Raw genomic sequence first — 14101 nt, 5'->3', positions numbered from 1 at the left:
ATCTGTTTTGACCAAAATAAGACCAAACTAATAATTTATATAATATAAAAAACTGACTGTATTCTTTAAAAGCCCTGGATAAACGTGCAACTGGCTATATTTGTATTTGACTTAAAGAAAAGGAAAAAAACAGAATGCTTCCAATGCATTCATATGAAATTAAGAGAATAAAATAAAAAAAAAACTGAAATCTGATGAGGGAAAAGTGTTGTGGTGCATTCCAAGAACTTTGAAATGCTTTCAAATAAGTTTTATTAAATTCTTGTTTAATTGAAGAAAAAACAAACCCCTAAATGATGCATGCAGTAGTGAGAAGCACGCACAGTCCCCGGTGTCCGCGTGCATGAGCGCGAGCGAGTGAACGCATCAGCGCTGCTGAAGAATGAGAGCGATTCTAAAGAACGGAAGTGGATCGACCATTTTGAAACCCCGCAACGCTTTGGTAAGATGGGAGATTATTTTCCTCTCTATGTTTTAAGTGATTCCATCATTTATCATATAGGATCGATAGTTGACGATCGCTGATGAAACACGTGATGATATAGTCGAGGCAGTGGTGTGATTTATAAAGAAACGCGAAGGGTTCGGGGGGCGCGCGGGGACACCCAGAATATCCAAACAAAATGAGTCATTTAGAGACTTCTGATGGAAAGAATGAATAGTGCACACATGGAAACATACACACATACGTATATAACGAGAATGCATAACTATAACTACGGTGGTGTTGATGACGGAAGCGATCGGAGTGTTTTGTAAACATCTGGTGTCAGAAGTGTGACATCCAGTAAATCACTCGAGACGCGCGCGCTACTCGTGTTACTGAAGCCGGAGCGCGTGCGCGTCTCACACATTTCATCTTTGAATGGGGTTTATACGGTTTTCAGGGCTACGATGAAACTGAGGTTTGTGTGTTTGTTTGTCCCGAGAGCTGCTTCATTAAGGAAGTGAATGTGTTGACATGCACCGCGTCACCAGATTGATATACATTTGTGACTGCAGCTAATTAATTTTATTTATGCTTAATCCGTGCTGGGAAAGTTACTTTGCAAATGTAATAGGTTACAGATTACAAGTAACCCTATTAAAAGTCCTATTATAAGTAGTATAACTATTTTAGTTACATTTAAGATAACGTTTACTTTTTGATAACTGTGCTAAACTTTTTGAAATCAAATCTTTGAATAGCAAATACGTCACGAAACACTGAAATCTAACAGTGCTTTGCAGAAAAAAACAAAACAGTTAATTTAAAAAAAATAAAAAATAAAGCATATAAATGCACCCAAATCGAAAATAAAACCGTTATCTAATACATGTGTCGTATTCTGTGTCCTAAACTCCTGAAACATTGGTGTCATATTTTAGAGCAGTCAATGCATTTTTAGAAAGAAATCAATTAAATTTGTACTGGTTTAACTATACCTGTGAGTACCAAATGTCCTCACTTATATAGTGAACGATCATGACATCCCATAGTCAAGATATTTTACTGGCCCTTAATAGTCATAATGGCTTAACAATCAGCCAAAATATGTTTGCTGGGTCAGTCAGATTAATATTAAAAAGTTAATGTTAAAAAAAATGTTTGGGTGTAAATATTTACATTTTCATAAATAATGTAATTACACATTTTTTTCTCAGTAACAGACAGTACTGTAATAGAATAATATTTAATATCTGATATTGTACCATGGTAGGGTTGTCAAAAGTACTGAGTTCGGTACCGGTCGGTACTGAAATAATAAAAAAATGTGATGAAATGCCATGTCTATTGGCGTATCCTTATATATCTTCTCATAGGTGGCTCATAGAAGAATCTGCTTGAAATACTAGCAGGAAATGCTGATATTGTCATATTTTTAACATTTCAGTACTGACTGATATCGAAGTCAGTACTTTTGACAACCCTACCATGGTACAGCAGCATTACTTTTTTTGTAACAGAATATGTACTCTTCACTTTTCAAATTGTACTTGCACATGTTAATATTTCCTGGTCTGATCTATCAGTTATTGAAATAGCATCTTTCATTAACTTCAGCACAATGGATAAGGGCCAAACAATAAAGCTCTTCGTAGGAAATCTGGCCCTGGACACCACGCAAGAAGAACTGTCAGCCATCTTTGAGGCGTACGGCCAGGTGGTTAGCTGCAGCGTCTTGAGACAGTTTGCTTTCGTACACCTGCAAGGAGAGGGTGCTGCTGAACGTGCCATCCTGGAGCTCAATGGACGAGAGTTCAAAGGACGTAACCTTGTGGTCGAGGAGTCCCGAGGACGCCCACTCCATTCGACAAAGGTGTTTGTGGGTAATCTGAGTAGTATGTGCACTACAGAAGATCTTCGGGAGCTCTTTCAGACCTTTGGGAAAGTTTTGGAGTGCGATAAGGTGAAAGGTGAGAGTATCAAGCTCTTTCAAAGACTTAAGAGTAGTAGTAGCAAGAGTAGTCAGTCCTGTTCATGGAGGTATACCTTTTTACAGAGATCTAGTCAAACGTAACTGAACCAGCTATTTACGGTGTTCTGGAGAACTAGAAAATAACAGGCAAATGCGTTAGGGAGCAAGATAGCTCTCCAGGGACAAGATTTGGTTAACCCAATTTAAATTGTGTGTTAGAGCTCATGTTGAGTACCACATGCTTCTGCATTATTTTGACATTATTAAAGGGACCCCATAAAAAAAGTTGTTTTTATTTTGGCAGGTTATGCCTTTGTGCACATGGAGAACAAGGAGGATGCACTGCAGGCAATTGAGGCTTTGCATGGGACCTCCTTCAAAGGACGACCGCTCTCTGTGGAGCTGTCCAAAGTTCAGCCAACTAAACAGACTCCAACTGGGAAAATCCCATGTGTCAGCTGTGGGAAACAGGGCCATTATGCAGGTGAATGCCCCGCTGGTAAGCCCACGCTGGAGCAGTACCAGAGCCAAGCGGCCGTGTTAGCTGCTGCTGCCGCTGCAGCTGCCGGCCTTCCACTGCAGGTTCAACAGAGTGTCCACAACTCCGTATACAACACCTCATCTTTTGACCCCACGTATGCTGCTTTGACTGGACTTACAGCTGCTGGAGCAAGGGCAGAGGGAGGAACTGCAGTGGCTCCAGCTGTTTATGGAGCACTAGCTAGTCAAGTGTATGGAACAGTTTCCAATCAGATCTACAGTGGGACAGTTGCAAACCAGGCACTCAACTCTGGTGCTGCTGCAGCTGCCGCACAGATGTATGGCTCTGTTAACCCAGCTCTCTATGGGCAAGTGACAAGTGGTGCAGTTGCAGCCGCTGGTGCATACGGTCCACAAGTTTACGCGCATGCTTTAGCAAATCCAGTGTTCCTAACTGCAGCGCACAGCATGGAAGTACCGGGAGCTGGTGCTGTTAACCCAGCTTATACAGTAGCCCCGGCTCTCTACAGCGCTACCCCAGCTTACGGGGCTTTTGGGGCAGCTGACTCAGCAGCTTTCTTTGAGGCAGCAAGGGCGCACTACTTTGCACAAGGCCAGCAAGTGCTAGCAGAACAGCAACAGGCTAGCTCAAAGTCTGGAGAAAGGGACAGGAGTCCGCTTAGAAGATCTGCCCCACTGTTGCCTGACCCTATTATGAAACCATTAATGTACCAGAGGGCCAAGCGCAGAGCCTTATTGCCTACACCTGCGGGTCGAGAGGAAGCCGCTGCACAGGAGGATGACCCTCTAGCCAGGTGAGTTGATTGCAATAAAATAGATAAAATGACTACGTTTACATGCTGTTAAAATTCGGGTTATGGTCAGGTTAAGGTCACTATTTGGGTTTCTGAAACATTCGGGATAACCCGTTTACATGCGTGAGCAGAGAGAGTTACTCCTGTATACATGGAATGTGTAATCAGTCGCCAATATCCCGATGTAAACAGCGACGCACGGTTAGCGTCTGGACGTAATACGCAATATGCGTCATTTCCGATTATTCTTCCTGTATCCAAAAACTCATAAGACCATGCGCAGAACACACATTTTGATGGGGATATGCCGAAACGCGTTTACAAGACCAAATATTCAGGTTAGAAAAGGGGTACCCCAGGTATAATATGAGCATATCCGGGTTTTTGCCGGTGTTTACATGCTAATATCCCGGTTTTGAACGGGTTATTGGCTGCATGTAAACGTAGTCACTGATTACGGCAAAAGTTTTTACATTTAAAAAAGTTGGTTTTAGAACCGATTTACGATGGTGGTGTCATGTGTTTGCGTGTAAATGTCTTTCTGTCTTTTTGTTTCTCTCCCTATCTAATGGTGTATATATGTTTGTATATGCATGTCTGTGTGATTTCTGTCTCTCTTACTCTGTCTGTGTGGATGTGCATGTGTGTTTCCTCTCCTCCTCTATCCCAGATACTACGCAGAATACTACCAGCAGCTGCAGCAGTATCCACAGTATCAGTACGCGTATCCATCTCCCAACCCTATTGCAGCAATGTCTGCACTGCAGACTCTGCCTGGTGTGCCTACTCAGCCAGTGGCAACGCTCGACTCCCTCAGGCCAGTGCCGCCCGCCGCCCCCGTGTCTGCCGCTGCCGCCATCGCCATGGCAACACCCCGCGTGTATGAGCCACCGCCGATTCCGCCGTCGCACAAGGAACCCCTCCTCCGCCGCCCCGAACTCGCCCTACACACCCCTGAAACACCCTTTCGATAGTGTGCTCCACATACTCTCTGCCTCTCCTTTCCTTGTGCTGTGTGTGTGTGTGTGTGTCAGAAAGAAACCACAGGTGTATGTTTGTGATGTGTGTGTGCTTGGGTTTAAGAAGGTGGCCGTGTCGGTTTTAACTACAGACTGGAGTTTCTAACCTTGGTTCTGATCTCAAACACACCCAGTGCAGTCAGGGCTGAAAAGGGAAACTGCATGCTCTCATTCCTGCACACGTAACCAATATTACATTGCCTGTTTAAGGAAACTTTCAATCTATGACCAAGTAGTTTTCAAGTGTAGATTAGGCACTTGCCATGATGCATTTAAACTTTTATATTCCTAAGTGTTTGTAGTTTATGAATGAACACTGGACTTAATACTAAATATTGCTTGATTATAGTTATATAAACTTTACCAGTTTGCGCATCGATACAGTTATTATGAAATTAGATTTCAATGCATTTAATAAATGTTTAAATAAATTGAACGTATGTATGTTTACTCCAAAGGTGTGTGAAGTGTAGGACCAGGGTTGGACAGTATTTTACGTCTTTGTTTGTTTCTTGTTTTTCTCTTGGACTGTGGTGTAGCGTGTATGTTTTCCATTGGTTGTCACGACAGGAACGCACATGTGTACTCCTGCACAGGGAAGCAACCTCGATCTACACGCACATACTTACACCTCAAATGGGAAAAAGTTTAGTGATGACCTTTAACCTCACCCGTTCCATCCCTGTCCACCCATCCTGAAAGCTGAAAGACACTGTGACTTCTCTCCCCTACACCTTTAATGTAGCTACTTCCATAGATATGGTGATGTATGGGAAACGACCAATCAGAGGAAGGTGTAGCTAGTCAGCTTTTGCTGTAATCTGTTTTATAGGAGCGTCTCTAAACTCGCCAGCTTAACTGCCATGATGCATTGTAGAAACTGTTTTTGTAAAGTGTCTTTTTTAATGCTATCATGTTTTTATAAACAATGATAAGGGACTCAAGTATACATTTAAAGAGACATACTACTTTTGATTGTTAATTTTTGTTTACATCTGCAAGAGAGAATGTGTTTTTCTTGTGGCTTACTCAAATTGATTGTTTATAGCCAAAATTCTCTCATTTTTTTCTAGAAAAACAGCCAAAATCATTAGTGGCCTATTATTCTTATGCCTTATGTATTACATTTTTGCTACTTTTTATCTGTAGGCTTATTAAGTGAAACTGGATTGAGACTAAAGTGCTGTATATTCTGTGGTACTGTGATTTGGGATTAAATGAATTTGGAGATTCCTATCAGTTTCTTTCAGTCTTCCTGCTGCAACTTCATAGATGACCCTCAATGCATCTCTCTTCATCTTTGCATCTGCCTCTCATTTAGTGACAGCATTTCATTCACTTACCACACCCCTGTTAGCACCCATGTGCTGAAGATGTCAGTGTGTGAATGTGATCTTGGAAAACGTATTACTTCAACATTCATGTTTGTAGTTTCTATCATGGTACCGTTCTTGCCGCCGGTGTTCTCAGAAGAGAAGACTTTAAAGATCTGTACATGATCTTTACGACTACTACAAGCCTTCAAATAAAGAGCCTGCCTGATCATTTAAAGAGGGAACTGGAGAGCTTTTGCTAGGAGCTTTAGATGTTTTTTGCTTTTTGATGTTTCATAATTGTTTTTCCTTTGTGAAACGACCAGACTCGTATGAATCGGAGCCCTGAAAGGAAGCTAAAGGACTTGAGACTGATCCCAATCTCACCCCTCTCTATGAATGGGGTAAGTCTAGGAGCAACCCCATTCTTTACCCCCCAGCTGCACACACCATACCAAACCCCTTTCCCAGGAGCAGCAAAATCTTCAACCTAGCTTTTGGTATGTTTTAACCACACATAGTCCCCATTCAGCTTCTTTAACCGGATTGTGGTACATTGATGACTTACTTTCCTTGACATAAATTTATGATGCAAGCATATTGTAAAACACATTTATGTCTTAGGAGGCACCCACACTTTAAAACCTTTTTGCATTTCCTTTACTTGTATGGGATGGGGCTTCGCTCACTTCTGCTTCCATTGTGCATGTTTTTTTTTTGTTTGTTTGTTCACTTCAAAAACAAATGCTTTCTAATGTGACTGTTCCAACTGAACTAGGTCCCTATGGATCTGTGGACACCTAATGCAGAGCTGGTTTGGGGGGAAGAAAGTTAGCATCGCGAAATGCACTGGAAACTCTCTCTCACTCTATACAGGTAAACGTACTGTGCCTCGCCCCCTTCTACCTGCCGTCGTTCCCAATAGCATTTGCCCCTGACCGTGTATCCGCTCTATTTCTCCTCACCACCACCCCACACTTCTTGTAAATTCCTCACTTTTCCTCACCACTGCCATAGCCAATTGGTTCTCTAAACACCAGTGTTATACTACTCTCTGTCACTGCCAAAAATGGAGACGGTGGGGGTGACCATTTATTGCTTCTGTGATTAGTGTGTCTCGTTAATGTGTGGGTGCTTGGTGCTCTAATAACTGATCTGTTAGTTTAGTTTTGGAGAGACTGTGGTTATAATGTGTCCATAAGCAATTGAATGTGTGGAATTGCTGGTCAATAATTGAAAGACTGCATATAAAGTGAGTAAGTTAGCAAGGGTGGCTGATAAAGGTGTGTGACAAAGGTGATTGATTGTGAATCAGTATCGTCGACCTCACCTCCCCCCACCCCCCTCCTCCATGTACCTTTTTGTTTGTTTACATGATTTAACGCGTGTCCCCAGGCTTCCTGGAGTCTACTCGCCGTTAACGCTCAGTTCACCGCCGCCCTCGTCGAATCCCCAGTGATAGTTGTTACATTTGTTCAGTGTTAATCGCTGCTTGAATGCATTCTTGAAAGCTCTGTGACTGGATCCGAGACACTGGGCAAAATTTTATTCACAAGACTCTCATTTGGACTCAGTGACACTGATAGCCATTATTAAGCATTGCTTGACTGCAACCCAGCAAAGCATTGTTATTATAAACTTCTGCTTTTGTTTCCTAGATTGACAACAATTCTTAAGTGGAAGGCACAATCATCCCAAATTGATTTGGTTTTTGTTTGTCAGATGAAAAAGCAATCTACTTTAAATTAATCTGAAAGCTGCCTTGTGTTACCTGTTTAAATGAGAGTCTGTTACAATATTTGTGTTTGCAATAGCCGAGTGTACGATAAGTAGGTGGCACAGATTTAGATCGCCTACCTGGTTAAATTACATACCTGGTAGAAGAATGTCCTAGAAAACAAGCAGCTTCAACCGGGGTTTGGGGGGGGGGGGGGGCTGCTGGGGAAGACTGCTGAACCTGAGATGCCTGAGGGATACTTACAAGACCTTTCCTCCAGAGGGAGCATGGTAGTTTGTTTGGTCTATTTCACTAGAAGGTGCTGTTGTTCTTGATCTTACTTGCTTTTTCTGATGATGTAGCATCTTCACATACATTGTCACACACATCTGCATTTCTTCTTGTATATAGTGTTTGTTTAACTTTGCCTGTATAATTGAGGGGAAAGGAATGAGAACTCCGTTTTAGATCTTATTCTGGAGGAAAAGGAACTGTCCAGTAGCTGTTACTCCCAATGTTAGTGGTATTAAGATCTTTGACTTGCAGATATTTGTGGTTGACAGATTTCCGTGATGTCCGTAGCATCCGTTGATGATGAAAGATGTCTGCGGGAGATATTTATCAGAGGTATACAGAATCTTGTTCCTTACATGTGGTTCTTGGTTCGTAAACAATTCACTTACAGTATTGTTCAAAATAATAGCAGTACAATGTGACTAACCAGAATAATCAAGGTTTTTAGTATATTTTTTATTGCTACGTGGCAAACAAGTTACCAGTAGGTTCAGTAGATTGTCAGAAAACAAACAAGACCCAGCATTCATGATATGCACGCTCTTAAGGCTGTGCTATGGGCAATTAGTTGAAAGGGGTGTGTTCAAAAAAATAGCAGTGTCTACCTTTGACTGTACAAACTCAAAACTATTTTGTACAAACATTTTTTTTTTTCTGGGATTTAGCAATTCTGTGAATCACTAAACTAATATTTAGTTGTATGACCACAGTTTTTTAAAACTGCTTGACATCTGTGTGGCATGGAGTCAACCAACTTGTGGCACCTCTCAGCTGTTATTCCACTCCATGATTCTTTAACAACATTCCACAATTCATTCACATTTCTTGGTTTTGCTTCAGAAACAGCATTTTTGATATCACCCCACAAGTTCTCAATTGGATTAAGGTCTGGAGATTGGGCTGGCCACTCCATAACATTAATTTTGTTGGTTTGGAACCAAGACTTTGCCCGTTTACTAGTGTGTTTTGGGTCATTGTCTTGTTGAAACAACCATTTCAAGGGCATGTCCTCTTCAGCATAGGGCAACATGACCTCTTCAAGTATTTTAACATATGCAAACTGATCCATGATCCCTGGTATGCGATAAATAGGCCCAACACCACAGTAGGAGAAACATGCCCATATCATGATGCTTGCACCTCCATGCTTCACTGTCTTCACTGTGTACTGTGGCTTGAATTCAGAGTTTGGGGGTCGTCTCACAAACTGCCTGTGGCCCTTGGACCCAAAAAGAACAATTTTACTCTCATCAGTCCACAAAATGTTCCTCCATTTCTCTTTAGGCCAGTTGATGTGTTCTTTGGCAAATTGTAACCTCTTCTGCACATGCCTTTTTTTTAACAGAGGGACTTTGCGGGGGATTCTTGAAAATAGATTAGCTTCACACAGACGTCTTCTAACTGTCACAGTACTTACAGGTAACTCCAGACTGTCTTTGATCATCCTGGAGGTGATCATTGGCTGAGCCTTTGCCATTCTGGTTATTCTTCTATCCATTTTGATGGTTGTCAACCGTTTTCTTCCACGTCTCTCTGGTTTTGCTCTCCATTTTAAGGCATTGGAGATCATTTTAGCTGAACAGCCTATCATTTTTTGCACCTCTTTATAGGTTTTCCCCTCTCTAATCAACTTTTTAATCAAAGTACGCTGTTCTTCTGAACAATGTCTTGAACGACCCATTTTCCTCAGCTTTCAAATGCATGTTCAACAAGTGTTGGCTTCATCCTTAAATAGGGGCCACCTGATTCACACCTGTTTCTTCACAAAATTGATGACCTCAGTGATTGAATGCCACACTGCTATTTTTTTGAACACACCCCTTTCAACTAATTCAACTAATTGCCCAATTGCACAGCCTTAAGAGCGTGCATATCATGAATGCTGGGTCTCATTTGTTTTCTGAGAATCTACTGAACCTTCTGGTAACTTGTTTGCCACGTAGCAATAAAAAAATATACGAAAAACCTTGATTATTCTGGTTAGTCACATTGTACTGCTATTATTTTGAACAATACTGTACCTTCTTCTCCAACCTGCTCTTCCAGTTTAAGTCACTTTGAATCTAGATGGTAAAATTATCTTATCCATTTAAAATTTTAAATGGATAAGAGAATTCTCTTTCTGTCTACTTTCTCCCTTAGATATCGTCAACCTTTTTGTTTAAATTGGACAATAACAATAACACAACCTCCAGTGTTTGCATTTTTTTAAAATATAGAAATCCCCTACCAAGTGAAAAGGCTACTCCAGTACTTTTGAAAGATAAAGTGCATAATTTTTATAATTCATGTATGGAACGTGAGTAATTTCTATTGCAGGTGATAGGATCTGAGCTGGTTGTAATGTTTTTATCACCTTCTAATGAGTATATGCATGGTTTGTTAATGTGTGTATATTGTAAAAACCTTGCAACTGATAAAGTGTACTCTCCTACACCGGCTTCTGCATGAACACTGTTTGGCATCGCATGCTTACTGCAATAAATGAACTATGGCTGCATACACTATGCATTTACTTGTCATCATTTTAAAGTAAACGATTGCATACAAATCAATCTGTGGTGTTTTTTTTTTTTTTATAATATATATAAAAAAATGGGAATGGGCCTTCTAAATTTCCTCTTATAGACTTGTCTGTTTTATTTACATCTACTTTATGTAGTAAGCAGTGGAGGCATAGATGAGTACAGGCGTGAGAGGGATATAGTCAGGGATTTTAACAGGCCTGGGATCTGCTTGTGCACCTATTTTCAATCAGTAGTAGTCAGCTGGTTGTCATTTATACTGGCCCCAGAACTGCTGCTTGGGTAAGTAGATATAGACTACTGCCAAGAACAACAGGTGTTCTTAGCAAAGTGGAGGGCACCAGGAGGTGTGTCTTTCCCTGCCTTCCACTAAAAGAGCCACCAGTTATTGGTCCCAGTGCACAGTGTGTCCCACCTCTCACACCTTTTAGGTTCCATAATCCGACACCCACACAAGCAGTTCTCTTATTTATTGGGGTAAAGTCACGTGTGCTACTTTTGACCAGGATATGAGCACTGGGCAGCAGAAGTTCTGCTCGCACCTCCACACAGGCATCTCGGACGAGTGGAGTCTGGCCTCTTCCTCCACGGTCATACACGTACACACTGAGCGGGTGTTGTCCTCTAACGCACGGAAAGGATTTAGAGTTCACAATCTAAAGTGCAAGGCACATCATTTCTAATTATTAAGAGTTAGAGGGATAACCGTAAAAGATGACGACCGTTATTGAGACGCAGGTTCAGTATAACAACACCTACATGATGTCTACTACGGAAGACTACATGACTCAGGAGGACAGCTGGGACAGGGATCTTCTGCTGGACCCTGCCTGGGAGAAACAGCAAAGGAAGGTGTGTTCATATGACTTTGCTGGAAGTCACTTTACGTGGGCAAGATTTTTATTTGTTGTATTTACCCTTATATAACCATAGCTAAACTGCTATAGTGACTACAGTAATTTTTCCAATATTTACAAAATAAAGAAGACGCAAAAAACTTACTAAACTTAAAAGAAATCCTGTATTTATTTTATTATTTATTTATTTTGCCGTAGCAAGCATAGCTGTAGTGAATGGTATTGCAACAGTTTTTATGAATAGCAAATTTGAAAGAAGGATATCATACTGAACATACTATTCAACACGTAGAGACGATTTAAATAGTTTATTGTCATTTCGAGCTGACAAGCGAGTTAGCATCTTGTAGCTTCAGCTGTTAGTTATATTCACAGTTTTCCTCTGTGTAGTCTTACCACATCCCTGCCCTCCTCATTAAGGTTGTGGCTAATTTTATACGGTCTTTATGTTTTATAGTCTATAAAATATTTATACCAATCGCAGTAACAACACGGACAATGTCTTAAGACGTTCGCTACAGTTTTAAAATTACCTCAAAAAAGCGCGCGTACTTTAAAACAATTCAGTGGAAATACTTTCTAAACTTACCTGTGTTTAAACGATTAAACAGTCGCTTGTTAGTGTCAAAACGTAGGCTTTTCTGTGTGAAGGTAAAGAAGTTAGGTTAAGAAGACGTTTTTAAAGATCTGGTTGACAGAAATGACAGCTGACGTTTAATAGCCGTCAGTGGCGCTCGTGCTACGGTATGAGGTGACGTCAGCCAAGAACAACTGATTGATCTCTGACTGCAAACCACAGATCTGAGGTGTCGAGATCAGATATGTTTGTCAAGACCTTTTGAGTTCAGAAGTTACCTTATATACAGGCAAAAGTTTAGGATCAGTAAGACTTGTAATGTTTTTAAAAGAAGTATCTTATGCTCATCAAGGCTGCATTTATTTGATTAAAAAAAATAATATTGCAAAATTATATTACAATATAAAATAATGGTTTCTCACTTAATATCCTTTAAAATATAATTTATTTCCGCGATGAAAAACTGAATTTCCATCAGCCATGACTCCAGTATAGTTTTTTTTTTTTTTTAACTGCAATAATTTTTAAGGATTCTTTAATAAATAAAAAGTTTAAGAAAACAGCATCTATTCAAAGTCTAAATCTTTTAATCTTTTTCTAACAATAGGCTATAAATCTTTGCTATAACTTCGTACTTTTAACAAATCCTTGCTAAATAAAAGTTTGAGTATCTTTTTTTTAAAAAAAAGAAAATAAAAATGTACTGACAACCAAACTTTTGAACGGTATTATTTATTGTTATAAGTAAATGCTCTTTTTTCCAACTTCAAAGAATCCCAAAAAAATATTAAGCTGCCCAACAATTTCCAGAATTGATAACAAATCAGCATATTAGCATGATTTCTGAAGGATCGTGTGACACTTAAGACTGGAGTTATGACGCTGAAAACTTAGCTTTGCATTACAGGAATATTCTATTTTAAAATATATTAAAATACAAAGTGGGAAACATGTTTGTTTTTGTTGTTTTTATATGTTTTTTTTCTTTCGAAAAATGCATTAATTGTGCAGGCACTCTCCATTAAGGTGTCTCTCAAACATTTGCAGGATGTTAGTAAGACCTGACAAAGCTGAAAGACTTCAACAGATGGTGTGAGAGCAAGAGAAGTGCAAGGAGGGTTCATTTCAGTCTGTGAATAAACATGGCCTAAAAATACTCCTCAACCTTGCCGGCCCATCTCCCGTACTGCTCCCTCGTTCCCTCAATTCTTAATGCCATCTTTTCTGAGCTCCTTTGCCTGTAAAGTTGCCCCCTCTGTATTTGATAGCTAGTAAAAAACATCACCATGTCAACTGTCACTATTTTAATGGCACACATTTTTTAAGGTGCACACGGTGGTGTTTCATAGCCAGCATCTCCTCTGATGTAACCATAGATTTTATTTGTGTTAACACCTTTCAATTTGGTTAAGCAAATAGTTGTTTATTTTCACATGGAAGTAATAACATGCCCACTAGCGCCCTCTGGATTACGTGTACTCATTTTTTAAACGTTGAAGGCTATTTAAGCTGATAAAATGATGCCAATCAATTACATGAAGCTTATAAGAAAAGCTCAACTCATATAAACTCTTAACTTCATCTTGTTGCAGTGATAAAAGGCTTCAATAAGGTTATAAGTTAGGTTTCAGACTTGAGTGCATGGCAGAGGGTCTTTAAACATCCTCAGGCTTGTAAGATCAGCATAAGGAGCTGATATCACTGTGTAAATATAGAAAGTGCATCATTTTGCAATGAAACGAATATGGGGGTTGCTTGGGGGTGGAGGTTCTGCACCTGTTCTAGCTCCACAGCGCACATGTTCAGAAGTCCCAGCGATAAAGTGATTGTCAACATGCAGTTTCATCTGATATCTGTCAAAAGACATCAGAAAATAGATAAATAATTTCGGTGCATCGCTGTGTGTTTAAATTCTCTCACAGTCTGGCTTTAAAAAGCTGATACCACACTTCCCGGAAGCCTATGACTGATCTTAAGATCTTAAAGGGGTCATATGATGCGATTTCAACTTTTCCTTTCTCTTTGGAGTGTTTAAAGCTGTTTGTGAATAGACAATATGCCTAAAGTTGCAAAGACTAAAGTCTCAAACTCAAAGAGATATTCTT

The 14101-nt window shown here is 40.1% G+C and overlaps 3 protein-coding genes across 10 annotated transcripts in view; 2 read left to right on the top strand and 1 right to left on the bottom strand.

Annotated features, from left to right (window-relative positions):
• Nucleotides 1-14101, bottom strand: part of LOC128017418 (calpain-1 catalytic subunit) — a 213335-nt gene that overhangs the window by 116661 nt on the left and 82573 nt on the right. The window lies entirely within an intron of this gene.
• LOC128017420 (RNA-binding protein 14) lies at nucleotides 345-8454 on the top strand. 6 transcript variants are annotated; one of them, XR_008184438.1, is made up of 6 exons: nucleotides 345-442; nucleotides 2045-2397; nucleotides 2704-3694; nucleotides 4365-4574; nucleotides 6353-6430; nucleotides 6805-8454. XR_008184438.1 is itself a non-coding variant. In XM_052602813.1 (5 exons), the coding sequence occupies exons 2-5, from the start codon at nucleotides 2049-2051 to the stop codon at nucleotides 6360-6362; spliced, it is 1560 nt and encodes a 519-aa protein (XP_052458773.1). In that variant the 5' UTR covers nucleotides 345-442; nucleotides 2045-2048; the 3' UTR covers nucleotides 6363-8454. The 6 variants fall into 6 exon arrangements, 2 of the variants coding, with proteins under 2 accessions (XP_052458773.1, XP_052458772.1); XR_008184436.1 differs by having other exon boundaries at nucleotides 4365-6430; nucleotides 6805-6902; nucleotides 7422-8454; XR_008184437.1 differs by having other exon boundaries at nucleotides 4365-6430; nucleotides 6805-6902; nucleotides 8307-8452.
• Nucleotides 11053-14101, top strand: part of actn3b (actinin alpha 3b) — a 32393-nt gene continuing 29344 nt past the window's right edge. The window contains exon 1 of the mRNA XM_052602791.1: nucleotides 11053-11414. Within this exon, the coding sequence (XP_052458751.1) occupies nucleotides 11277-11414 (138 nt within the window). The 5' untranslated portion in view covers nucleotides 11053-11276. The remainder of the gene's footprint in view (nucleotides 11415-14101) is intronic.

This window comes from Carassius gibelio, chromosome A7 (assembly GCF_023724105.1).
Source record: "Carassius gibelio isolate Cgi1373 ecotype wild population from Czech Republic chromosome A7, carGib1.2-hapl.c, whole genome shotgun sequence".
NCBI lineage: Eukaryota > Metazoa > Chordata > Actinopteri > Cypriniformes > Cyprinidae > Carassius > Carassius gibelio.
The sequence above is the reverse complement of the archived record's forward strand: the minus strand, read 5'-3'. Positions and strand labels throughout refer to the sequence as shown.